Source organism: Gorilla gorilla, chromosome 22 (genome assembly GCF_029281585.2).
Source record: "Gorilla gorilla gorilla isolate KB3781 chromosome 22, NHGRI_mGorGor1-v2.1_pri, whole genome shotgun sequence".
Classification (NCBI taxonomy): domain Eukaryota; kingdom Metazoa; phylum Chordata; class Mammalia; order Primates; family Hominidae; genus Gorilla; species Gorilla gorilla.
Window position 1 is genome coordinate 30,961,995 of NC_073246.2, and position 26,475 is coordinate 30,988,469.

General features: G+C 40.0%; 2 protein-coding genes across 11 annotated transcripts in view; one reads left to right on the forward strand and one right to left on the reverse strand.

Annotated features, from left to right (window-relative positions):
• Positions 1 to 853: 853 nt before the first annotated feature.
• On the reverse strand, positions 854 to 18,298 carry CCT8 (chaperonin containing TCP1 subunit 8). Of its 2 annotated transcripts, XM_055373849.2 has the most exons (16): positions 17,974 to 18,199; positions 14,686 to 14,776; positions 13,861 to 13,940; positions 11,980 to 12,129; positions 11,315 to 11,495; positions 11,140 to 11,201; positions 9,381 to 9,518; positions 7,776 to 7,954; positions 6,919 to 6,985; positions 6,757 to 6,844; positions 6,557 to 6,672; positions 5,923 to 5,994; positions 5,680 to 5,844; positions 4,968 to 5,087; positions 1,415 to 1,519; positions 854 to 1,080 (listed from the first exon to the last, which is right to left on the reverse strand). In XM_055373849.2, the coding sequence occupies exons 1-15, from the start codon at positions 18,031 to 18,033 to the stop codon at positions 1,427 to 1,429; spliced, it is 1,662 nt and encodes a 553-aa protein (XP_055229824.1). In that variant the 5' UTR covers positions 18,034 to 18,199; the 3' UTR covers positions 854 to 1,080; positions 1,415 to 1,426. The 2 variants fall into 2 exon arrangements, with proteins under 2 accessions (XP_055229824.1, XP_004062700.1); XM_004062652.5 differs by lacking the exon at positions 1,415 to 1,519 and having other exon boundaries at positions 17,974 to 18,298.
• The window catches only part of LOC101143014 (putative uncharacterized protein encoded by LINC00269), a 36,352-nt gene continuing 28,165 nt past the window's right edge, over positions 18,289 to 26,475 (forward strand). For 4 of the 9 annotated variants that reach the window (XM_019017700.4, XM_063702738.1, XM_063702739.1 and 1 more), the window contains exons 1-4: positions 18,310 to 18,455; positions 19,201 to 19,296; positions 20,144 to 21,946; positions 24,802 to 24,958. The gene's annotated coding sequence lies outside the window, so the exon portion shown is untranslated. Of the gene's footprint in view, positions 18,456 to 19,200; positions 19,297 to 20,143; positions 21,947 to 24,801; positions 24,959 to 26,475 lie in introns of all 9 variants that reach the window. The other 5 variants (XM_063702741.1, XM_055373856.2, XM_055373853.2 and 2 more) reach the window with 5 other exon arrangements.

Consider the following 26,475-nt stretch of genomic DNA (forward strand, 5'->3'; position numbering starts at 1 on the left):
ATCCCTATCTCTACAAAAAACTTAAAAATTAGCCAAATGCGGTGGTGTGTGCCTGTGTCCCCAGCTTTTCAGGAGGCGGAGGTGGGTGGATTGCCTGAGCCCAACAGCAGAGGTTGCAGTGAGCTGAGATTTTACCACTGCACTCCAGCCTGTGCGACAGAGCAACACCTTGTCTCAAGAAATTATACATACACACACAGTTTCAAACAGTATTAAGGACCTTACATAACCAACACATATAGTAGCACATGTGCTATAAAATTCAGTATAATTATTTATAATAACTTATTTATAATGTTCTTGGCTTTTTCAATACTCCTTACTGATTTTAACAAAACAGAATCTGCTTTATGAAAACTGACTTAATTTTGTATGTCAGGTTATCTATTTTCTGTTATAAGCATTTTTTTTGTACTTTTTGCTAAGTAGAGTGTCTTCCATTCAACAAATTATTAATTGCTATTGAAACAAGTCACCTTGAGTCAGGAATTCCAGAGCTGTGACAAAAACACTCTGGAAATCTAGTCCAGGTGTTGGCAGACCTTTCCTGTAGAGGGCCAGATAGTAAATATTTTAGGCTTTGTAGGCCCATTTGGTCTCTGTCAAAAATAAAAATTCTTAACTCTGCCACTCCCTTGTTAGAAAGCAACTGCAGACAATATGTAATGGTATGAGCATGGCTGTGTTCCAATAACTTATTTACACAAACAGGCAGTAGGCCAGATATACATAGGTAATAGGCCTCTACTTACATAAGTGACTTGCCTTAAGTCCCACAGCTCATGTGATTAACAAGGTTGAGAGGAACACAAGTCATTTAGAGCCAATAACCGTGGTCATTAGACAATAAGGCTTTGACAGTAACAATATGTTTATTATAACATCCAGCCAAGAATACAAACACAAAATACCTCTTAATTTAAGGAGAATAAGAAAACATCAGGTGATTCTTGAGTACTACTACAAATACAGCCTTCACCTACAGTAAAAATTAAGCCAATTTCAATCATTTTGGTCATCATCCCAGTCTTTCTTCCCACTTGGAGGCTTGGGCCCACCAGCTGGTTTTGCCATGATGATCTGCATAAAAAAGAATCACACAAGAGTATGCTTATCAACTTAACCTTTAGAATGAAAAGAATGCTTCTATTAGCATGATTTAAGATTAAGCAATCTTCTTGATATAATTATGTACTGCATATAAAACACTACAGCACAGTTTGCTAGCTCCCTTGTTAGAAATTCAATTGTAAACTTTGAGCAGCATGAGAAAGTTTACTGCTTTTATGGATAACCGCAATAAAATCCACAGAGATTAGTGAACATTCCAAGACATGCACTTCAATAACTCAAAAAGCTGAAAGTGAAAATATGTGCATGCATCACTGGTTAAGTCGGTCAGTCAGTTTGGCACCTGATTTGCTATTTATATATGAGATTCGTCTTGCCAACCATCTCTGTCCCAATTTCCTTGTGGTTTAGGAGCTTTAGGTCCACCTGCCAGCTTTGCCATTATAATCTAAAGTAGTTGATACAAAAGTATATACAAAGTTTAACACTGAAATTTTCTAAAACCTGTAAATGAGAATCATTCAAGCAGCCAGGAATTTTCATAAACAAAAATCTAAGGTCCCAACTTAAAAAAAAAGCGCCACAAACCTCACCTTACTTTATCTAAAATAAATAGGTTTTAGCTTTTTTTTTTTTTTGAGACAGAGTCTTGCTCTGTTGCCCAGGCTAGAGAGTGCAGTGGCATGATCTTGGCTGAATGCAACCTCTGCCTCCTGGGTTCAAGCAATTCTCCTGCCTCAGCCTCCTGAGTAACTGGGATTACAGGTGCCCGCCACCATGCCCGGCTAAGTTTTTACTTTTAGTAGAGACAGGGTTTCACCATGTTGGCCAGGCTGGTCTCAAACTCCTGCATGATCCACCCGCCTCGGCCTCCCGAAGTGTTGGGATTATAGGCGTGAGCCACTGCGCTTGGCTGGAAAACATCTTAATTACCATCTGCAAACCTGAACTGGGCAGTGGCTCATGCCTGTAATCCTAGCACTTTGGGAGTCCAAGGTTTGAGGCCAGGAGTTTGAGACCAGCCTGGGCAACAAAGTGGGACCTAGTCTACAAAAACTAAAAAAAAATATATATATATATAATACATATAATATTTGATAATATATATATATAATATAATATATATATATCAGCCAACCATGATAGCACCTGCCTACAGTCCCAGCTACTTGGGATGTTAAGGCAGAAGAATCACTGGAACTCAGGATTTTGAGGCTGTGGTGAGCTAATTATGATTGTGCCACTGTCCTCCAGCCTGGGTGATAAGAGTAAGACCTTATCACAACAACAACAAAAAAGATACCTAAACCTGAAATTCTCAGAATAACATGTTACCAATTGAGAGTAATTTCAGACTGAATTAAAGGCATTAAGCATAATTTTAGAACCTAAGTGCACGTTGATTTTAAAAAGTAACTAAAAGCTGGGTGCGGTGGCTCATGCCTGTAATCCCAGCACTTTGGGAGGCCAAGGCGGGCAGATCACGAGGTCAAGAGATCAAGACCATCCTGGCCAACATGGTGAAACCCCGTCTCTACTAAAAATACAAAAAAAAATTAGGTGGGCATGGTGGCATGCGCCTGTAGTCCCAGCTACTTGGGAGGCTGATGCAGCAGGAGAATTGCTTGAACCTGGGAGGTGGAGGTTGCAGTAAGCTGAGATCACACCACTGCACTCCAGCCTGACGACAGAGCAAGACTCCGTCTCAAAAAAAAAAACAAACAAACACTAAAACAAGTAGTTCCCAAACTTTAGTGGACACCATAATCAAAAGTGCTCATTAAAACAGACTGCTAGGCCTCTTCCAGCATTTCTGATATTGGTGGGTCTCGAATGACATCTGAGAATCTGTATTTCTTCCTCTTTTTTTTTTTTTTTTTGAGATGGAGTCTTGCTCTGTCGCCCAGGCTGGAGTACAGTGGTGCCATCTCTACTCACTGCAGGCTCCACCTCCCAGGTTCATGCCATGCTCCTGCCTCAGCCTCCCGAGTAGCTGGGACTACAGGCATCTGCCACCACGCCCAGCTAATTGTTTTTTTTAGTAGAGACGGGATTTCACCATGTTAGCCAGGATGGTCTCAACCTCCTGACCTCATGATCCTCCTGCCTTGGCCTCCCAAAGTGCTGGGATTACAGGCGTGAGCCACTGCGCCTGGCCTCCAAGAATCTGTATTTCTTATTTATTTTTAGTTTTTTAAAAGATGGAGTGTCACTCTGTCAACCAGGCTGGAGTGTCATGATGTGATCATAGCTCACTGCAGCCTTCAACTCCTGGGCTCAAGTGATCCTCCCACCTCAGCCTCCTACGTAGCTGGGACTACAGGTGTGAGCCACCATACCTGGCTGAGAATCTGTCATTCTAACAAGTTCTCAGGTGATGTTGATACTATTTTGGGACCATACTTTGAGAACTAGTGAAACAGACATTCCAACAAAGATTAATCCACTCCGTACTACACTATCCAATGCTTAAAAGCTTGATGTGCAATTCCTTTTCTAGAATATATACTATACAAATTTAGGTTCATTATACTATACACTATATACACAAACTGGTTAATACAGTTGGATGGGTTCTTTAGATACATACTTCACATAGAGTGCAAAGACTGGGGGAACAGATCAACCAACAACTTCTCCTACCATAAGATAAAGCAGACTTCCTAGTTTAAAGCCAAAATTCAAACTGCCTTTGTGACCAAGGGTGGTGGTTATTGTCTTGCTTGAATAATTGACATTCAAAGTTCCTAACTAACACAGTTGGAATTTCTGTGTACCTTATGCTGCAGTCTACTTAGCTTCTTCCGTCCCTGCTATTTTTGGTTTCCCCTTTTATTCTTGGCCACATTCTAATTTCTAGAATAAGTATTTTCTTAGGTTTCTATTTAAGAACTCAAACATATTCTTCCATTGAAAATCACCTAATAAGCTGACAGAGAAACCCGTTAATCTGGTACATAAACATCTAGTTTCTGCTTATTTTCAATGACTTGAAACTAAATATCCAGTTCCATTTTTGGTCATCTCCTGCTATCATAGTTCTTCCAATAAATTTGTTATAATTACCACCAACTGGTCCTTACTGTACTTAAAAGCTGAAATGTCTTTCCACTGATTTCTACTTAGGACTTACTCCACCTTTAATATGACATGACTTTTACCTAATGGATGTATACTGTCCCTCTAGCAAATTAAAATTTTCTATTAAGTACTTATAAATAGTCATTGCTTATTAATTACTTCTAGAATTTTGTGGGGAAATGTATTTAAGTTTGCCAGAAAATACCTTTTGGAAAAATAATGATGATTTCAGGTTTACTTCTATATATAGAACAGTCTACCACAATTCTTAAAAAAAAAAAAAAAAAGGGTAGAAATATGATTTTAAACATCTTTAACATCTTTTAGTACCTCAAGCTATAATTTGTCATAGCAGAAAAAATTTTCAATGCCCAGTCCTCTTATCTGCAGACAGCTAGAGACTCCATTTTCCTTCAAGCTGGTGGTCTGCAATGTCTGCTTGAGAGCTTTATGGTCCTTCCAAATTCCATGTTAGTATTATATATTAAATTTACTCTCTAAATTATTTGTACAAATGGGTTCTAAGGCTAAAAGGTTTGAAAGTTATATTTAAATTACATTTGTTCCACTGATTCCAACTTAAAATGGCAAAGGATTCTTTCAGTGGAAAGATCTCCATTTTAAATTAGTTGTAATATATTCAATACAATTTATAATAGAAGAAAAAAATTGGAGGGGGCACATAGTATCTCTAATATGTGAGGACTAAGAATCCTTTGAATTAGAACTATGCTATGTTCTAGTTCTGGGAAAATAATACTATTAAACCGTATGCAAATGAGTATTTTTAAAGATCAAAATTTCACTTTGCTCACCTGATCCACTCTAAGTACAGTGACTGCAGCATTAGTAGCGAGTTTGATAGCCCAGTATTTCCCTAGGTAAGTATCTAGAATACCAGCTTCCAGCATGTCCTTTACAGCAGGGACTTCAGCCTGTCAAACACAATTTTCATCCTTTCATTTAAAATCCTTTTATGTGAAAATGTTTATACCCACAAAAAGCCTCACATAGCTCCTTAAATAGTACTGGAAAGTAACCAATCACAGTCCTACCTTACAGAGTCATCCTTTAGTATGTGAGGATTGGTTCTAGCACCTCCAAGGATGCCAAAAGCTGTGGATGCTCAAATCCCTTATATAAAATGGCATGGTGTTTGGATATAATCTATGCACATCCTCTCATATACTTTAAATCGTCTCCAGATTAATTATATAACATAGTGTAAATAGTTGTTATAGTGTATTTTTAAATGTCTTTAGTTTTTCCAAATATTTTCAATCTGTGGTTGGTTGAATCAATGGATACAGAACTGGGCTGACTACACACTACAGAACAAAAGACTATCAATAAAACAGAAGGAAAATGAAATGTTCCTCCATCAGACAAACTATGTAAAAACTAAGAAAATAATCTGCTCCCAAATCAGAACACTGTTTCTCATTGATATTTCTTTTAAACTCATACTATTTTTAGGTTGTGCATTCCCCAAATAAAGCAATTTAAGTTCAGTGTTTTTTCAAATACCTCAATATCTAATCCAACGTTTTTATTTCCTTCTTGATGTACTGCATAAAGTTTAGAGATTACTTCATTGGCCTTAACTCCAGAGTTTTCTGCCAGTGCGCGGGGAATAGCTTCAAATGCCTCAGCAAACTTCTTAATAGCATACTGTTCAAGTCCAGGACATGTCTAAAACAAAAATGTGTTAATTACTGTCTTTTATTCAAGCAATGGAAAGAAAGTCAATTTATACAGAAAAAGCTGTACCTCTCCATATGATGTGATCTGTTTGGCTAATTCAATTTCTGTTGCTCCACCTCCGGGTACAAGACGTTTATCCTGTATGTAGTGCCCCCACCAAAAAAAAAAAATGAACACAAAACAAATTCACTAAAAATCAGTTTGCAGTTTTCTAATCTTTTCACATTCCAGTACCCCACCAAACAGGAGTTTTTATCAGTCATTGTTACTCAAATACATATTACAAATTTGGCAAAAATGAGTGGGTGGGGCAGATTTTCTTAGTGCACAGTGTCTGGTATATGAAAATGACCAAAGTGAAGAATGGGAATAGTACCGTATCATTTTTGCATATCCACAGATATAGCACTAAGAACTGCTTTAGCAACTAACAGTACATTACAATGGAAAACAACGATAAACAATTTTTTTTAAAGCTCTGTTTTGCTGTGAACTCCTCTGTACAATCTTTTTTGGAAACTATCATATTCACTAACAATGGACACTTAAGTCTTAGGTAAAAACAAAAACAGGTGCTTCATTTCATATAAACCACTCATTCTGAAGTTCTCATGATGTGCAAGAGTCTGCAAACCGTACTTTTAAGACCATACAAATTACTCAGACCTTACAAACTACTAAGATTATTGCTAATACTGACCCTTGTAAGAACTTTGAAAGTATTAACACCATCGTCTACTGCTCTTTCTATGTCATCCATCAGATTGTCTGTAGAGCCTCGAAGTACTATGGTAGAAATGGCGCCATCTTCCTTTTCTATCAAAAAATTAAATATATTTGGTGATTAAATACAAGAAGCTAAAGCCCTACACTTAAACATGTTTTACCATTCCTACATACCATGCTTAAAAACCACCACCTGAGTATCTCCAACTTCTGAGAGGTAAACACTGTCACAGTGTCCCATTTCTTCAAGGACAGGAGGTGTCTGTAAGAAAGTGACTGTTGTAATAAAAATTCCATCTTGTTCAACTATCTTTTAGTGTTTTCCAAAATACATACCAATCTAGGAAGAGCTGTAGCACCAACTGTTTTACAAAGTCTTCGGAGATCCCATTTTGAGTTCAGCCTTTAAAAAACACAAAGACCTTAATAAAAGTTTTAATCAATTTCAGATAGCATATAAAGTTCAAATTAAAGAGGAACCTGTATACCAGCCCCCATGTCACATTCCTTTGACAATGGATTTTAACTCAGAACACGTCTGGATTGCAATGAACACTGAGGCCAGGAAGCTGATTCCTGACTCTCTGAGTGAGTCCAGCTGGCCAATAGTACCACATCTTAAGCCTGTATTGTATGGCATTGTTCTAGAATTGGGAGAATGGAAGTCACTTTAGGATGTCAGTGGTTTATAGTTCTAAAACATCAGAGAAACCCTTACAAAACTCAACAGCATATAGAAAATTTTTGCTTTACTTTGTGCAATCAATGTTCTGTGAACGAGTGATTTATTTTGCACATTTTATTAGGTACTAGGGATGGTGGTAGGTAGAAATGGGTAAGTTGTCTAGTGTGCACCATAAATGTGTTCATGGATTAAAAGGGATCTTCCTGACTCCACACTCTGATAGGCAATGCACCAAGCTTGTGTCTTAGTCTCTTGGACAAGTTGTTCCTTTTGCCTGGAATGCTTTTCCCTCTTCAATTATCTGGTAATTGGTTCTTCAAGCTCTCAGCTTAAATTTATGTTTTCTCAGAGGTGTTTCCTGACCCCTCCCCAAACTAAGTCCTGCTATTTGACCTACTACCTTTACTTTCCCTTTATTAACAGTCTTCATGGTCTATTTCGTTTAGTGTTTTCACCACCAAAAAACCATTTATGATATAGGTAAAAAAAAAATTCGGCTTTTTCTTACCTCACTAACATGATATTATATTTATTTGCATAATGAAGAGCCATGTCTGCCACTTTGCCACCTGTTACTACGACATTTGCACCAGTATCAGCAATAGCTTTGACTTGTGCATCCATGAGGTTTTCTTCTCCCTTACTAAAATTCATCAATTCTTCAGCAGTCTTTATCAACACTGTTCCCTGGCAAAACAAGTAAACATTCCCTTTAAAATCATTTCACTACGTTGGTGTTCAAAGTCATTAGATAATAGTTGACTGAAGAAATAAAAGTTTGGCAAAAAAATATGAAGATAAATGTGCATATATTATGAAGCAGCAGAATACTGTATGTGTGAAATAGAAACTCAGCTTGCTTCTAGAACCCCTGTCAAAACAGATGCATCTGCTTTTGTTAAGTACTTAGGTGGAAAAGTACCTTTATCTATTTATTTATTTATTTTGAGACAGAGTCTCACTCTGTCACCATACTGGAGTGCAGTGGCAGGATCTCAGCTCACTGCAACCTCTGACTCCCTGGTTCAAGTGATTCTCCTGCCTCAGCCTCCCAAGTAGCTGGGATTACAGGCAAGCGCCACCACGCCCAGCTAATTTTTGCATTTTTAGTAAAGACGGGGTTTCACCATGTTGGCCAGGCTGGTCTTGAACTCCTGACCTCGTGATTTGCCTGCCTTGGCCTATGCTGGGATCACAGGCGTGAGACACCATGCCCGGCCGAGAAGTGCTTTTATTTTAAATATGTCAGGTAGGTAGGTGTCCTGGTGTTTGTCTTTTGACAAAGGCTAACTAGCGTTATCAATACAACATTGTGGTTCTCAAACTTTTTCTAAAATGTGGACTAGGCCGGGCGCGGTGGCTCATGCCTGTAATCCTGGCACTTTGGGAGGCCAAGGCGGGTGGATCACTTGCAGTCAGGAGTTGGAGACCAGTCTGGCCAACATGGTGAAACTCTGTCTCTATTAAAAATACAAAAATTAGCCAGAGATCACTTGAACCCAGGAGGCGGAGGGTGCAGGGAGCCGAGATCGTACCACTGGACTCAAGCCTGGGTGACAAAGCAAGACTCTAAAAAAAAAAAAAGAATAAAATACAATAAAATAAAATGTGGACCAAATGACCAGACCCACCTCATGCTACAAAATTTTAAAACTATCAACAACTTGGATTTCAAGAATTCTAGAGATGAAGTCAGCCACTATTGACTATAAACACAAACTTCAAACTTTCTAACATGTATTTTTAGAAACATACCTACCATTTTCAAATTACATTAGCTTATCTTGTTTCAGGATGCTACAGAATGTCAACTTTATTTTCGTGAAGAGCACACAAAATACTCACATTCTCATATTCTTTCACTTGCTGAATGTATAAGCTCTACTAGAAGGGCTGTGTGTCAGATTATAAATAATACGGCCACCATCTTTATATTTCAAGTTTAATGTTCAGTAGTTGAATTAGATAGTTGAAGACTAAATCTGGCATAAAAAAATAGGTAAGATCCTGCAATGTTCAGTTTTTTAAGAAGTACTTACTGGTTTAAGAGCTAACTCAAACAATCTGAAAGTGCAACCCCAATTATTACTTTTAAGGTTTGAAGTCTACATACCTTAGTTTCTGTTATCATGCCATCAAAAGGACAAGAGTACACTGCTATTTTTGCATCTTTGACAGATGTTACATCACCTTCGGTTTCCTTCTTAAAAACCATGCCATGCAATACTGAAGAGGAACTGATACCAGAGCCCTAAGGAATTGAATACCAAACCCATCAGCAATCTCATGAAAATAACATTACGGTCAAACTGTTGATTCTCCATATACCAAAAATATCCCTTTCTAAAATAAAGTCATAAACCAAGACAGTGACTCCTGGGATAAAGGGTGGAGTGGTGGACATACAGCACACCCTTCTGCTCGAGGCAGAAATCACTGAGGGAATGAGCTACTTTTAGGGAGGGGAGGTCCTTCCATGTACTGGGAAGAATCAAAGGCAGAGAACTGCTCTTAGCCATTCAGTTACCTTGTACTTGGTGCCAATATACCAGCCACAGCTGTCAGTACTGCAAATACAACACAGAACAAAGCAAAGATTCTGTTCTCACAAGGTTACATTTAATGGGAAAAGCTGGCAGTACGTGGAGGGAGACAGCAAACATACAACACGTGAGTATCTTCAGGGAAAGCACATGTACTTATGTTATGCTAAATTCACATTAACAATCAGAATGCCAATGTGCAAAACCAAAACCATTCCACTGATAGGTTTTACTCTATCAAGCACATTTTATCAAAAATATACTTTAATATTTCAATACTAACATTAAAGTGTGAATTCTATTATTGAAGAGGAATAGGACAATTTCCACCCCACTCAAAACTGTCTTATAAGCTTATTATAATTCAGAGTATTATGAAGAACACAAAAAAATTAGTATTTTGCGCTGGGCGCGGTGGCTCACACCTGTAATCTCAGCACTTTGGGAGGCCAAGGTGGGCAGATCGTGAGGTCAGGAGTTTGAGACCAGCCTGGCCAACATGGTGAAACCCTGCCTCTACTAAAAAAATACAAAAATTAGCTGGACATGGTGGCATGCACCTGTAATCCAGCTACTTGGGAGGTTGAGGCAGGAAAACTGCTTGAACCTGGGAGGCGGAGGTTGCAGTGAGCCGAGGTCGAGGCACTGCACTCCAACCTGGGCAACAGAGCCAGACTCCGTCTCAAAAAAAAAAAAAAAAAAAAAAAAAAAAATTTAGTATTTTGTTTGTACATTATTCTTAAACCCACAAGACATCACAGAAAATGACTTTATAAGGAGATAATATGTCAATATCCTTTTAAACTTGAATAGGTAGTAGTATTATTACAACTTAGCAACATCAAAATGTTACAAAATACTGCCTCAAAGGCCAGGCACGGTGGTTCACGCCTGTTAATCCCAGCACTTTGGGAGGCCAAGGCAGGTGGATCACCTGAGGTCGGGAGTTCGAGACCAGCCTGACCAACACGGAGAAACCCTATCTCTACTAAAAATACAAAATTAGCCGGGTGTGGTGGCGCATGCCTGTAATCCCAGCTACTCGGGAGGCCGGGACTGGAGAATCACTTGAACCGGGAGGCGGAGGTTGCAGTGAGGCGAGATCATGTCATTGCACTCCAACCTGGGCAACAAGAGCGAGACTCCGTCTCAAAAATAAATAAATACATAAATAAAAATAATGCCTCAAAAAAAGTCCTAAGGGTTCAAATCATGAAGTAACATTTAGGTTTAGATGAACACATTTTTTTTTTTTTTGCACAAAAAAACAAAAAAAAACACACAAAAAAACTGACCTAGATATGTAGCATTAATGCATTTTCTACTTACCAGAATTTTACAAACTCTGATGTTATCAACATTGAAATGGCCGGAATCAGGAAAAATAGATACTGTTAAGAAAATGAGACATATCAAAAGATTATTTTGGGACAACAGAGAAAGTATCTAGTCATGTTAAAGATATTTTTATTTTGGATCTTTTCATTTACTGATATTTACTTACCGCATGCCTGAGCAATAAGCTTGGCCAGAAATACTTCATTACCATATTGTTTACTCATTATGGAGGTACGAAGTAGAGATGAGACTTCATCAATATCTCGAAGGTTTTTTGCAGAACAACATACCAAATTAGGAAGAATCTCATGAGCTTTTCTGCAGGCTATTTCATAACCTTCTATGACCTAAAATATAAACAACATTTCCTATTCTGACATGACTTAAAGTAGCTTATTTTGGTAACCCAATGCATATGGATGTTTATTTTTGATACAAAATGACAAAGAATATACTTCGGAAGAAAACATATAGTAGACTCTACTAGTTATGAATGGAGGCTTAGATGACAGCCCAAATTTGAATCTTAACTCTACCTAACTCACTAGCTATGAGATCTTGGGCAAGATTTTTCTAATTTTAGTCTCTTTTCTCATCTAAAATAAAGTGGGGGAAAAAATAGATAAAATGGGATTATAAGGCCTCACTAATAGGGTTTTTGTGAGACTAAAATGATACTGCATGTGAAGCATATGTACTATAATGGCTGATACAGAGCAAACTGCTCAGTGCATGTTAGCTACTACTATAATAATGATTTTAGTTTATGTTTTAAGCAGGTGTATATGTAAGCAAAAATTTAGTAGGAGTAAATTATAAATGAACACTTGCCTCTGAAACTGACAGGCCAATCCTCAGAAGTTCTTCAGCTAATTCCAGGAGAGCTCCAGCAAATACCAGAACAAAGTTTGTGCCATCTCCAACTTCTTGCTCTTGCATATGAGAAGCCATTACAATCATTTTTGCAGCAGGATGCTGTACCTAGTAGAAAAGGTAATATCAAGTTAAACATCTGATCCTTAAAGCAACATAAAATTGTTCATTTCCATTTCTTAAATAGACTCAATTTTCTTGTAGATTAGGTAACTCCATCTGATCACACTGCTACACTGCTATACGCTACCTATAGTGTGGTCACAAGAAAAAATCCAAGTCCCTTTATGCCGATCAGCACAAATGTATCACTGTAAATAAGAATTTCAAAGTGCATCCTCTTTTGGTGGCCTGTACATACAGTGCCACACATGTTTCAGCGTATCATTATATTTTACTAAATTAAAAAACAAAGTAATTACAACCACCAAACCTAGATATTTTTTAAAAGCCTTCAGGAGAACTAAAATAGATACCACTTAACTTGGTCATGACTCTCAATATCTATTTTACTATATATTCTTGTTGTAAGGGTTATCATTTGTGATTTAAAGAAAAGGGGGAGTATAAAATTTTTCTTCAAATGTAACATAATTTTATGTGGATTTTATTCTTAGGATTTAATTTTAGATACCTTTACAGAAACAAGCCAAGGAGTAAGAACTGAGAGCAACGAGAAAACTATAAAAAGTCAGCCCTGTGATTTTATTATTTTGACAGTATCACCACTGTACTTTAATAACTCCTGAGATGTAACTCCTGAGATCATCAGTGTGCAGCATTAACATTCAAAGTGACAAATCCTTGTACGAGTGTTTTGTGGAGTTAAAATTTAACTTTTAACTTAAGTTCTTTAAGAATTTATATATATAATATGTATTTTTTTTTTCTTTTTTGAGATGGAGTCTTGCTCTGTCGCCCAGGCTGGAGTGCAGTGGTGCGATCTCGGCTCACTGCAACCTCCGCCTCCCAGGTTCAAGCAATTCTCCTGCCCTAACCTACTGAGTAGCTGGAACTACAGGTGTGTGCCACCATGCCCGGCTGATTTTTTTTCTGTATTTTTAGTAGAGATGGGGTTTCACCATGTTGGCCAGGCTAGTCTCAAACTCCTGACCTTAGGTGATCCGCCTGCCTTGACCTCCCAAAGTGGTGGGATTACAGGCGTGAGCCACCGCGTCCAGCCAAAAATATATTATTTAAGAGGTTAGAAAAATGTTGATTCTTCTACAGTTTCATTTAAAACAAAAGATTAAGTTCTAGTGCTTTCAAGGGCTAAGCTTCAGGAAAATTCCCTGAGGTTGAATATGTTATCCTTTAATTACAAGGCGGGAATGAGGAATGGCTCTCTCTGCCTGTTCAGGTGCCAGACCTTCCTTATAACCCTGCTGGCAGGCAGTATCTATTTTATAGATTCTAACAGTAAAACTGAAGCTGAACAAAGTAAAATGCCATCAACTGATTGTTTTTATTTTCACAAAACCAAATGGTTGGATCTTTTTAAAAACCACTGTTATATGTATACGTTTTTGCACTGTGGAATAATTCACTTCAGAGTCACTCTATAGAATGAAGACAATGGTAATCAATTTCATATCGTAATTAGCAATGTATCACAACCAATCCCTCCATAAATTAATAACTTAAGAGATTTTTAAGATTTTAGTGGCTAAAACATTCAATCTAAAGAGGACTCTTTATAATTAGAACAATCTGTACAATAAATTTTCAAGTTGGAAAAATAGTCCCTTATCCAATCTGAAATGAGATTTCTTCTAGTTAAAATCTACTTAATTTTGATGTCACCAAAATATTTCTTGACTTTTTAAAGAAACAACTTACTTCTAGTTCTCTTAAAATAGTTGCTGCATCGTTTGTCACAAACAACTTCTCCAAGTGGTTGATAACCATTTTGTTCATTCCTCAAAAGTAACAGTTAAAAAAAGAAAAAGAAAGCCATTATTAATCAAATCCTTCCCCAAATACCAAGGAAAATCTAGTTAAAAAATTATAAATTTGTATATTAAAAAAAGAGCTTTGCAAGAAAACACATACTATCAATTCTTCAAGTTTATCTTATAGCCCCACGGGCATTCTCTGACTGCAGACCCATATTCTTTCTTTCCTTCCTAACGTCCTACAATATTTACTACGTAAGATGCCAAATCTCACATTTTTGCCAATTTCTATCTTCTGTTTGCAACATGACTGTCATGCAGCAAGTGCTCAACAGAAATTAACATGTAAAAAGGCCAAAATAATCTACTTAGTATATTTAGTTGTATGTTTATTCCATGAAACTGTATCATTTAAATTTAATTGGTGGTAGAAGGCAAGAGGAAGGAGAGAATTTTCTTCCTTAAACTATGTCACTTTTATATTTAGTGTTTGTCAGAATGAACATTAGGTACTATCTTACTAGTCAAAGTGTTACAATTTTTCTATCCTCTCAACAGGATAAAAAGTAATATATTGACCTCCATTTTTCTAAAGAGATGTGAGTTGATTGAAAATTAGAAATAACTAAAAATTGGAAATGAACTATTCATTGAGCTAACAAATTAACTTCCGAAGCCATACTATAACATCCTCAAAACAAGTTTAAAAGAAGACGCAGTACACAATATTCTACTACTGTATCTTTACAAATATTAATTTAGAAATTACCATTTGGTCCATATGCTGTACGAGTGGTTTGGGCAAGCTCCTTGCAAGCTTGTATGTTTCTATACACAGCCTCTTCTAATCCCGAAAAGTGCTGTTAAAAAAACAAACAAAAAACCCCGCTAATTAGGACAGTGAAACAAGAATTTTCAAATACAAGATATCTTTGCTTATATCTTGCCTCTAATAAAGAGGGAGCATAGCTTAGGTATTTGGCACAAGAGGGCTGGTTACAAATCTTAGCTTTCTGGCTCTTTTTAAATTTGGGCAATTTTCTTAACATTTCTTCATTATAAAATGAGGTAATTATAATAGTACCTAACTCATAGGATTGTTGAGACAATCAAACAAGATTTTTAAATGTAAAACACAGCATTTGATATTCATAAATGATGCATACATTTCCTCTCTAGTTGAATGAATAAAGTATAACATTTTGGGGGACCGCAGGTACCTACGTACACATCAAAAGACTTAAAATTTTTTTTATTAAAAGCAGTGAAAAGTACAGGGAACCATGCTAAGACTAATTAGAGAAAGGGTATGAGGTACTTCAAGTAGAATACCTTTCCAGAGTTTATCAGTATTTTCTAACTAACTGCTGAAATGTGGAATATTTTTCTTATTGTGTTAGAATCTGGGCTTTTGTAAAGCCAGAAGTTCTTTAAGTATGTGCCACTGAAGTGTTTAGAGACTGAATACTTTTTTTGAATTGCAACATTATCCCAATGTATATGTATTGAAAAGCAAACTGCTCATAGTACTAAAAATTCTCACAAATTCTACACTGGACTTTTTTAGAGTTGAGGTTTACTTGGGTCCTCAGATATATTTCACTAATCTACTGTGCATGAGAACATTTCTTTAGAGAAGCGCTGCCCAATACAGTAGCCACTAGCTACATACATGGGGCTAGTGAAAGCAATTAAAATAAACTTTCAAGTAATTAAAATTAAAAAATTCAGTTCCTCAATTGCAGGAGCCACAGTTCAAATGCCCAGTAGCTACATGTGGGTAGTGAATATCACACTGGACAGCGCTGATACAGCGTATGTCCAGCACTGCAAAAAGTTCTATTTACATAGTACTGCTTTACAATACAAGCCATGATTTTGTGATCCAAAACCAAGGTTAAAAGCCATTACTCTTTTTTGAGAGAGAGAGAGTCTCCTCTATCGCTCAGGCTGGAGTGCAGTGAGCTGAGATCGTAGCACGATCTCAGCTCACTGCAACCTGGGCCTCCCGGGTTCAAGCAATTCTGGAGGCTCAGCCTCCTGAGTAGCTGGGATTAGAGGCGCGCGCCACCACACCAGGCTGGTTTTTTTTGTATTTTTTTGAGAGCCGGAGTTTCACCATGTTGGCCAGGAACTCCTGGCCTCAAGTGATCCACTGACCTTGGCCTCCCCAGTGTTGGGATTACAGGTGTGAGCCACCAACCCCTGCCAATAGCCACTACTTTAAAAGCATCTTCAGCAATAAGAACTGTATTCCAGCAATAACACTTAAGTCTGAACTCCTGGCTTACACTCTTGCTTCTTCCCCTCACTCCCCATTCTGTGAGAAACTACCATTTGATCAGATCCCCTCATTCCCATACTTAAGACCCTTCAATGGTTTCCCAACCAGCTTAGGATAAAATGCAAATCCCTTTTCAAGGAAATGAGGCCCTACATATCCCGGCCCTTGTATGGCTCCTCCTCTGAATTTACCATTCTTCCTTTCTTTGGTAAGCTTCAGCCCTACAACCTGTTGTTGTTGTTGTTGTTTAAAAAAAAAAAAACAGGTCAAAATCATTCCTTCCTCAGGGTCTTTGTACTAGTTAGTCCCTGAGCCTGGCATTTCCCCCTAAGTAAGAGGTCGGGGGAAACAGCCCAGGCTCAGGGGCTTCTCTCACTAAGCACTGAGCTAAGAGTTCTTCCCTAAACGTCTAAGTGTTCTGTCTATTCCTGATCCTTCTTTTACAGACATTTTTACCTCCTGTCATCCTCTACTATAGTGCAGTTTCTTTCATCATTATTTGGAATTCTCCTTTTATTTAATCATTATTTCTGCCTTAGAAGGACATAAACTCTACGAGAAGTGGGACTTTTGTCTTTCACTGCAGTTCCTTCAGTACCTACTTATTGAAAGAAATAGCTCAGTGTTCTGTAAAAAACTACTAGCACTGGAATGACAAATAATGTTTTGTGATACACGAGTTTTCCAAAACTGTATTAGTGAAAAAAAAACCAAACTGGAAGCTATTATCTCAGCCTGATTTTTTTCAAGGGAATCAGCCCGTATCATTTTCAAAAGATTATTCCACCAACATTTACCTTAAACCCTGACATTTACTTACTATACCGACATTATTTGAAAAGTGCATCCTACAAACATGAACCTAGTTCTATTAAACTGTTAATGCTCCCCGTACCTCGCATAAAACCTTAAATTCAACCACACTGATGTATTTCTTGAATTAACAAAATCTGGAGGATACACAGAGGAATGCAATTTGAATAGCACAAGAGACAAATTTATCAATAGTGCAGTAAGATATTTTTTAAAACTATGCTACCGAACTAACGTTCAAGACAAGGCCATTAAACAAAACAGTGTTATCTGCACCCCTCTATCACTTATCCTGCAGATTACACAGAACTCAAAGACACCACCTCTTGGTCCAATCTCCATAATTTAAAGACGAAGAAAACAAAACCCAAGAGAGTTAGATTTTAGATTAAGCCAGCTAACATAAGTTGGGACCGGAACTCATTTGGCTACAACGCATGGCTTCTGTCAACTAAGCTGAAAGCCGTATGTTTCTCACTGGGAAGGAAGCAACCAAGACCCGGCCCTTTTTCTCACTCTCTTCTCTGGATCGGCTAGTTCTCGTTCTTCCCCATCCTACAACTCGCGAGCTATGTATCAATCGACGTCGCAGTTCTCAAGACAATTTCATCTACGTTATTCAATTTCACCCTCACAACCTCTTTTAAGGGTGACGGGCCTTAGCCCCATTTATGGATGGAGGCAAAACGCACGCGCGGCTTCACATCCGTCCACCTTCAAGGTGTACAATGTCGATCGTGCCGCCGATCCCTCGGCCTTCTCCCGGTCGCGGAAGAAAAGTGCCCGCAGGCTCCGGGGGCCGAGCCCTTCCAAAATCACCTCCCTTTCTGGAATCTTCTCTTCCCCCGGCCGCTGTGCCAGGGCAGCACGCTCAGCCCGTTAGTAGGCCCTCCTACTTCGCCGCGGCCGCCGCAGCCCTATGCTGACTCTCCCACCTCATTCCTTTCCTTCAGCCCTTACTTTCGCTCCCTCCTTGAGCATCTGGGCAAAGCCCGGAGCCTTGGGAACGTGAAGCGCCATGACCAGCCTGCAGAAAGCCGTTCACGCGACCGCTCAGAAGACCGCGGAGGAAGCGAGGAGCACGCACAGCTTTCTGGGAAAGCAGCGTGCGGCCGCCTCACGTTCTTCCTAGCTCTCCAATTAGCCCACCCTTTCCCTGCCGCCAGGTCTGAAGCATCGCGAGAAGAGCAACTTCTATGGCCAGAACCAAGCTGACGATCCCCGATCGGGTCGATCGATAGGGCGGGCCCAGGGAGCGCCTCGGGTTTCTGGCTCACGCACGCGCAGACAGCCCAGGCCGTGGGAGGTTCCTCCAGTCTGTGCTCTCTGACCGTCGTCAGTAGTCACGGCGTTAGATTTTTGCGGTTTTTGATCTGGAAGCCACACATCCTTAGCTTAATTTCCACGTAATCTTCCAGACCCAGCCACCAACATCAGGGCAGGTGTGCTTTTTTTTCCCGAGGCAGAGCATCTGCCCCATCCCCCAAAATGCCGGTTCTTAACCACTATCTATATTCCTCTTTTCTACTTCTTCCTGGGAATATAAATCCCTTTTACTCTATTAAGATCAGATATAAATACATATTTATTTATCTGATTTATATATATATAATATATAAATTTTATATAAATATATCTGATTTATATATATAATATATAAATTTTATATAAATATATCTGATTTATATATGAATTTATAGATAAATATAAATCCCTTTGGCTTGGTGGCATGCACCTGTAGTCTCAGCTGCTTGGGAGGCTAAGGTTGGAGAATCTGCTTAAGCCTGGGAGGTTGAGGCAGCAGTGAGCTGAGATCATGCCACTGCACTCCAGCCTGGGCAAGAGTGAGGCCCTGTCTCAAAAAAAAAAAAATTGCAAAAATGTAAATGCCACTGATATGGTTTGGATTTTTGCAAAAATGTAAATGCCACTGATATGGTTTGGATTTTTGCAAAAATGTAAATGCCACTGATACGGTTTGGATTTTTGCAAAAATGTAAATGCCACTGATACGGTTTGGATTTTTGCAAAAATGTAAATGCTACTGATATGTTTGGATTGCCTGCCCAAATATGATGTGGAATTATAATCCCCAGCTGTTCTTGTGATAGTGAGTGACTTCTCATAAGACCTGGTTGTTTAAAAGTGCGTGGCACCTCCCCACTCTGTCTCTTCCTCCTCCTCCAGCCTTGTAGGATGTGTCTGCTTCCCCTTCACCTTACACCTTGATTGTCAGCTTCCTGAGGCTTCCCCAGCCATGCTTCCTGTACCGCCTGTGGAACTGTGAGTCAATTAAACCTCTTTTCTTTATAAATTACCCAGTCTCAGGTAGTTCTTTATAGCGATTCGAGAACAGACTAATACAGCCATCCTTTTCATTCTTGGAAAATAGAGATATTTTAAATAAAAACATACATATTATCATGTGATAGGATTATTATTTTTTAAATAACGTTAAAAATTTATCAGTTTTAATTTCTAATATAGCAAATATTGATACCTATAACCCACATAAACAAAAGACCTTTGGGGAAGTTAATTTTTAAGAGTCTAAAGGTGTTCTGAGACTGATATGTTAGAGAACTACTATAATGATCAGTCCCGAACAACAGAACAATCCAAGATTTTTCCCTGGATTAGCTAAGAAATAAACAAAAGCACATTCCTCTGACTCAGAGATAATATTACTTATAAAAATAGCTAACACAAAATAAAATTGAAATAAAACTGAAAGGAGCTAAAATGACACCTGATTAACATATTAATATATATATTAATCTATATTTAAAGTGACTTCGAGGCCTAGGTTCTGGTCCTTGTCTCACTGGTATCTTCTCCATTTGGCATTAATGTCTTGTATTCTGGCCCCAGTACCTGGAATAGTTCGTGCTGTCTGCTTTACCACTTCTGCCTCAGGGTCTTTGCCTCTGCTGTTCTTCCTACCTAAAATGCTCTTCTATTCCCTTTTGGCTGAATTAATTCTACCTCAGTATGCAGACACTTTCATTAGAAAGTCTTTGATGACTCACAAGACATTCCCTGTTTGTCATTCTCATAGCTTCTGTGTTTCTCCTTTATAGCACTTACCACAGTGGTAATGACAGAATTATTTGTCATCTTTCTCCACCAGCAGGTAGGTGGTGAATCACCAGCACTTATACTGTAATTGGACAATGCACGGAGTAAGGAGTCAATAAATCATCATCAAATGAACTACTGGGTGACCAAATGGATATCCAGAAGAGGAGATCAAAGAATTGAGGTGCTGTGGTCTCAATGTTTGTGTCCCTCCAAAATTCATATGTTAAAATCCTAGGCCCTGAAGTGATGGTATTACGTAGGGCCTTTTGGGAGATGATTAGTTCATTAGGTCTCCACCCTTATAAAAGATTAGCGCCCTTATGAAAGAGGCCCAGGGGAGCTTATTTGCCTTTCCACCATGTGATGACACAGCTAGAAGGTACTATCTATGAACTAGGAAGCAGGCCCTCACCAGACACTGTATCTGCTAGCACCTTGATCTCGGACTTCCAGCCTCATGAACTGTGAGTAACACATTTCTACTGTTTCTAAGCCACCCAGTTTGTAGTATTTTGTTATAGTGTGTCCGGAATTGGTAGGTTCTTGGTCTGACTGATTTCAAGAATGAAGCCGTGGACCCTCGTGGTGAGTGTTACAGATCTTAAAGGCGGCGTGTCCGGAGTTTGTTCCTTCTGATATTCGGATGTGTTCGGAGTTTTCTTCCTTCTGGCAGGCTGGTGGTCTCGCTGGCTCAGGAGTGAAGCTGCAGACCTTCGTGGTGAGTGTTACAGCTCTTAAGGCGGCACGTCTGGAGTTGTTCGTTCCTCTCAGTGGGTTTGTGGTCTCGCTGGCTTCAGGAGTGAAGCTGCAGACCTTTGCAGTGAGTGTTACAGCTCATAAAGGCAGTGAGGACCCAAAGAGTGAGCAGCAGCAGGATTTATTGCAAAAAAAAAAAAAAAGCTTCCACAGTGTGGAAGGGGACCCAATTGGGTTGCCACTGCTGGCTCTGGCAGCCTGCGTTTATTCTCTTGCCTGGCCCCGCCCACATCCAGCTGATTGGTAGAGCCCAGTGGTCTGTTTTGACAGTGCGCTGATTGGTGTGTTTACAATCCCTGAGCTAGACACACAGGTTCTCCACGTCCCCACCTGAGTAGCTAGATACAGAGTGTCGATTGGTGCATTCACAAACCCTGAGCAAGACACAGGGTGCTGATTGATGTGTTTACAAACCTTGAGCTAGATACAGAGTGCCGATTGGTGTATTTACAATCCCTTAGCTAGACATAAAGGTTCTCCACGTCCCCACCAGACTCAGGAGCCCAGCTGGCTTCACCCAGTGGATCACGCAGTAGGGCTACAGGTGGAGCTGCCTGCCAGTCCGCCGCCGTGCGCCCACACTCCTCAGCCCTTGGGTGGTCGATGGGACTGGGCGCCGTGGAGCAGCGGGCGGCGCTCGTCGCAGAGGCTTGGGCATGGCGGGCTGCAGGTCCCTAGCCCTGCCCCGCAGGAAGACAGCTAAGGCCAGGCGAGAAATTGAGCACAGCAGCTGCTGGCCCAGGTGCTAAGCCCCTCAACTGCCCGGGGCCGGTGGGGCCGGCAGGCGGCTCCCAGTGCGAGGTCCGCGGAGGCCACGCCCACCCCGAACTCACGCTGGCCCGCGAGCACGGCGCGCAGCCCCGGTTCCCATCTGCACCTCTCCCTCCACAGCTCCCGGCAAGCTGAGGGAGCCAGCTCCGGCCTTGGCCAGCCCAGGAAGGGGCTCCCACAGTGCAGTGGTGGGCTGAAGGGCTCCTCAAGTGCCCCCAAAGTGGGAGCCCAGGCAGAGGAGGCGCCGAGAGCGAGGGAGCGCTGTGAGGACTGCCAGCACGCTGTCACCTCTCAATAGCAGCCCAAACAGATTAAGACATGGGAGGTATGGTCTCTATTCTTACCATCCAGACGTATATGAAGTAAAACCAGAGAACAACACAAAGCAATCAAGAGGGTTTTTGCTGCAGAGTTTGCAAAACGCCAAGGAGACTGTAGGTTTCTGTTATAGTGATTCAGAAGCCTGGGATCCTCATGTTAGGTGCTGCCTGAAAACATGGCCTCCAGCCTCCAGGAGAGCTAAAAGCCGTGAGGATTGGGGGTTGGGGATGTCTGAGCCATCTTAGGATTCTGATAAGGACTCAGTTCACTATTTGTTTCTAGTTACTTTGTTTCTGTTTTTTTCATTTTTTGTTTGTTTGTGTTAAAGTTTTAACCCCTGTACGTCAGAATTGTTTAATGTTTTTGGCTTGTCTATGTGTTTTGATTTTTTTTGTATTATTATTTAATTTTCCCAATTCCCATTAAATCCTTAACCTCCTGACTTTTCTTTTTCTTCCTCCATTTGTATTGTTTATTTCATGTTACTATATCATCTTATGTTTCAGTATTTTTCTGTTGAATTTTAATTCTTTTGTTTGGCTTTGGAGTCTGACTCATTTTGTGTTGGCTCATTATTTTGCTTCAGGATATTTTTGTTGTTGTTAAAATCTTTTAATATTCCTTTATAAATTTTAATTTTTTTCTCTTTTAATCGAATTTATTTGGGCTTAAGGGGGCACAATAATTTATACCCTTATTCACTTTCTGAGTTTGGAAACAACCAAGAAAATAGAGGGGTCAGGAGGCTGGAATTCAGAGTCTCGCTGGACTATGGAGAACGTGGCTTAGGGTGAAAGCACAGGCATGCTGGGCATCATTGCTGCTTTGCACTGATCAGAGAAGGAGAGACTTTAAATGGGTTAACTCCATGCAATCAAGAAAGGTAGCCCCATGTCAATCCCTTACCAGTGAGGTAACTTCCAATGTGGGTCAGAAGGAGTGGATTGAGAGGCCGAGAACTGGGGGGAACCAAAAGAGTAAGACTAAACAATACTCTCCTCTCAATATAATTGTTACTTTTGTTCATCTCCCTGTAAACCTCCCTCCCACTCTTCTGCCTTTTATCTATGGAGTGGGGATGAGGTTGAGGGGAGACTGGGCCTACGACTACCATGTTGGTCCCACAGCTCCACTTAGTTTCTGTCAAGCACACATGAGACAAGGCATGGCTAAGGTAAAGTCCTGACTGATTCGACTGGTAAAGATGCAAGGACACTTTTTTAGAATCAGACAGTTTATTTGTTACATAGATGACAAAAGGAAGACTAGCCAAATGTGCCAACTCCTTGAGGTCATTGTTCTGCTCATCAAAAAGAATGACACTGAAACCAAAGGGACTTGGAGATTGCAATGCGAGTTGGGTAATGCAGCTCGGTGGTTTTATGTTCTGCCACTCCATTAAGAGAGGGTGAAGCAGGAAGACCCACATCTCATCAGAACACTGGAGGTGATGAGAAACTGCTTCATGACAGCTTCCCGGGTGAGATCAGGAGGTGAAAGGAAGATGGTCTTGGAGAAGCTCTTTGCAGGTCTCCATCTTCTCGTGTTCCAGGTGGATCGCAGGGCATTTGGCCAAGACTCAGGCCACAGGAGAAGCAGTGCCAAGAGACAGGAAGGAAGTGGCTCTGCCCTGGTGTATCCACAAAGGGCATGCAGGCAAAGGCCCATGCTAATCTGAGTCTTGGCCAAATGCCAAGCTATTTCTTAGCTTTGGCTTGCTTCCTTTTCTCTATGGGTCTCTCAGCTTCCCCATACTGTCTCACCACTCCCCCCAGAAAGGTCTCTACATGTTTCATATTCAAACATCCCAAGAGGGAGCATCTGATTGGTTCAGTTTATTGCTTTGCCACAAAAAGCCCCCAGGTTCTGCTAAATTTTCAAGTCAAGCAACTTCAGAAAATACAAGTTTCCATGGCTGCTTTGGCCTAAGCAAGAATTGGTGGTGCACTCAATGGCAAACGAGGGCCAGGGTCATGTGAGTCATCTGTAACCTTGGTGTGAGAATGCTCTGTGGCTGTTTTGTTCCAAAGTGGGCTCTGTGTGTGGCCTACATTCAGAGTTTCAAGAATAGTCCAATCAATCTACTTGAGGCTGTACTGGAGTGAGTAGCTCCCTTAAAGTCTCTCCAGGTTAGGGCAAAGTCACAAGGAATGAAATGTATTATAATCACTCCCTGCTTATTACCATTCTAAGAGGAAAGTTCTTGAACTGGATGAAAGTGATTGATTCTTTTCTTAGTTTAAATGTTGGTTTAGTTGTCCTGGTGTCTTTTGTGCCTAGGTGTGATTGAGCTGGTTAGATTAATGGGAACGAGAAGGGTGAAATGGAATGAGATGCATTTAAATCCTATTGGTGATACCTTAGATATCTAGAGATGAAATCTTTATTTCAGGTGACTTGAGAGAGAAGGTTCTCTTGAGCCTTTATGAATCAACTGTTGAACTAAAACTGTGTTTATCAGTCTCTCTTTCAGCAAAGATAGAAGTTACTGTCATAGTTCCCCTGATCAGTGTGCTAGACTGGCACACATGGGGTCTTGTACTGCAAGGCTGGGAAGCAGAAACTGTGTTTCTTGGATTCTGTTGCAGTTATGGCTGTGGGTACAAATAAGCCTCCACCAATTAGATACTTTCATGTGAGGATTGGAAGGTGGTAGGAAAACAAAGCCTATTTTCATGCTGTTTTGGCATTTCTGCCATAAGCCCCTAAGGCTGCCGTGGTTTAAACAAGAATTCCTGATGCACTCATGGGTGTCCAGGGGCCAGGGTCTTTTGTAACCTTAGTGTAGGGAATGTGATGAGATGATGCATTTTTGGCACCTCTTTGCCAAAGATAACACCTTGCTCTCCGTGCTTACAGATGTACAAGGGCAGCCGTGGGGCTGGCAACAGCTTCGTAATCCTGGCTTCCTGCTTTCTGGGTCAAAGCCCTGGTGGTGTGTTCTTGATCTCGGTCCATCCAGTGGTGTTGTTTGATTCCTCCCACCTTGCTGATCATTCGTAGTGTAGCCCCCAAGGTGAGTCATTCTGTTACATCTGGGACCTATTCCTGGAACCCCATTTTAGAGCTTGCTTCTCCAGCCCATCAAGAATTTTTGAAGGATCTGATTCCTGTATTAAAGCCCTTCTGCTTGAGTGGTTTTTGTTTCCTGCATGCTGTATGACATAATTCCTGTGTTTATGATTGTTACAAAGCTAAAAACAGCCATGGCCAGGCTTGTGAGCTCACATCAGAAATGAAATTCAGAAGTCATTCAGAATCTTACCAAATCCAGTTTTTACTCTTGATTTAAAAATATTTTACTTTTTAAAATTAATTATTGTGGCTCGCCCAGACTTGGCAGTTAGAATTGAATATCAGGAAAGGTTTTAAGACAAACCTGACAAAGAAAGTTGAAGTAGTCACAATATCTAGAAATACAAGAGGGCCTCTTTTCTCAGGCTTATATTTTGAGATAAATTTCCTCTCCTTAGTACATGCAGGGAACATTTCATTTCAGAGTTTTGCTGATTAAAAAGGCCAAATTATATAAATTACCTGGAGGAGGTTTTCTGCCATTAAAATTGTTTATGGTCAGCCGGGCGTGGTGGCTCACGCCTATAATCCCAGCACTTTAGGAGGCCAAGGCAGGCGGATCACGAGGTCAGGAGATCAAGACCATCCTGGCTAACACGGTGAAACCCTGTCTCTACTAAAAAAAATACAAAAAAATTAGCTGGGCATGGTGGCAGGCGCCTGTAGTCCCAGCTACTCGGGAGGCTGAGGCAGGAGAATGGCGTGAGCCTGGGAGGCGGAGCTGGCAGTCAGCCGAGATCGCGCCACTGCGCTCCAGCCCAGGTGACAGAGCGAGACTCAAAAAAAAAAAAAAATTGTTTATGGTCTGTTAGTATCTGGCCTTCCCAACTTGGTTCTGATGGACCAAAATATAGTATATTTCCCATATCTCCCTTTGTAAAGAAAGGTAAATTTACTCTTTCTTTTATTATGAATTCATCAGTTTTCTGGTTATTCTTTTTTATATTTTAGCCAGTTTCCCACCACAGATTGCAAGTTTGGGTTCCTCAGACCATTGTTCTATGCAAGAAGCAGGCATTTGGCAAGTTTCTTCCACATCAAATTACTTTTCCTTCTGTATATTTTATGCAGAAATCTTTCAATAACAAGATAAGATTGTTTGCAGCTTTTACTGATCTTTACTCAATATTTGATTCTGTGCATAGGAACCAGTTGTAGGCGAGCCTGCTTACGTACAATATTGAATCCATTCCTGATTCTTATGTAGAATTTGCATCTTAACACCAGTGCAAAGACCTGGGTTTGATAAGTTAAATGATTATTTCAAAATGAATAAAACGGATGTTTTGACTACCTTGTTTCTTTTTGTTTTATAATATAATATTACTTTTGGATGAGCTAACTGAATCTGTCCCTCTTTCCACTGAGAGTAAAAGTAGTAAGTATTATCTACTAATATTATGTAAGTTCATAGATGACTCTAGCAGCTCTTGGCCCTATTTCCTAATATTACGTAAA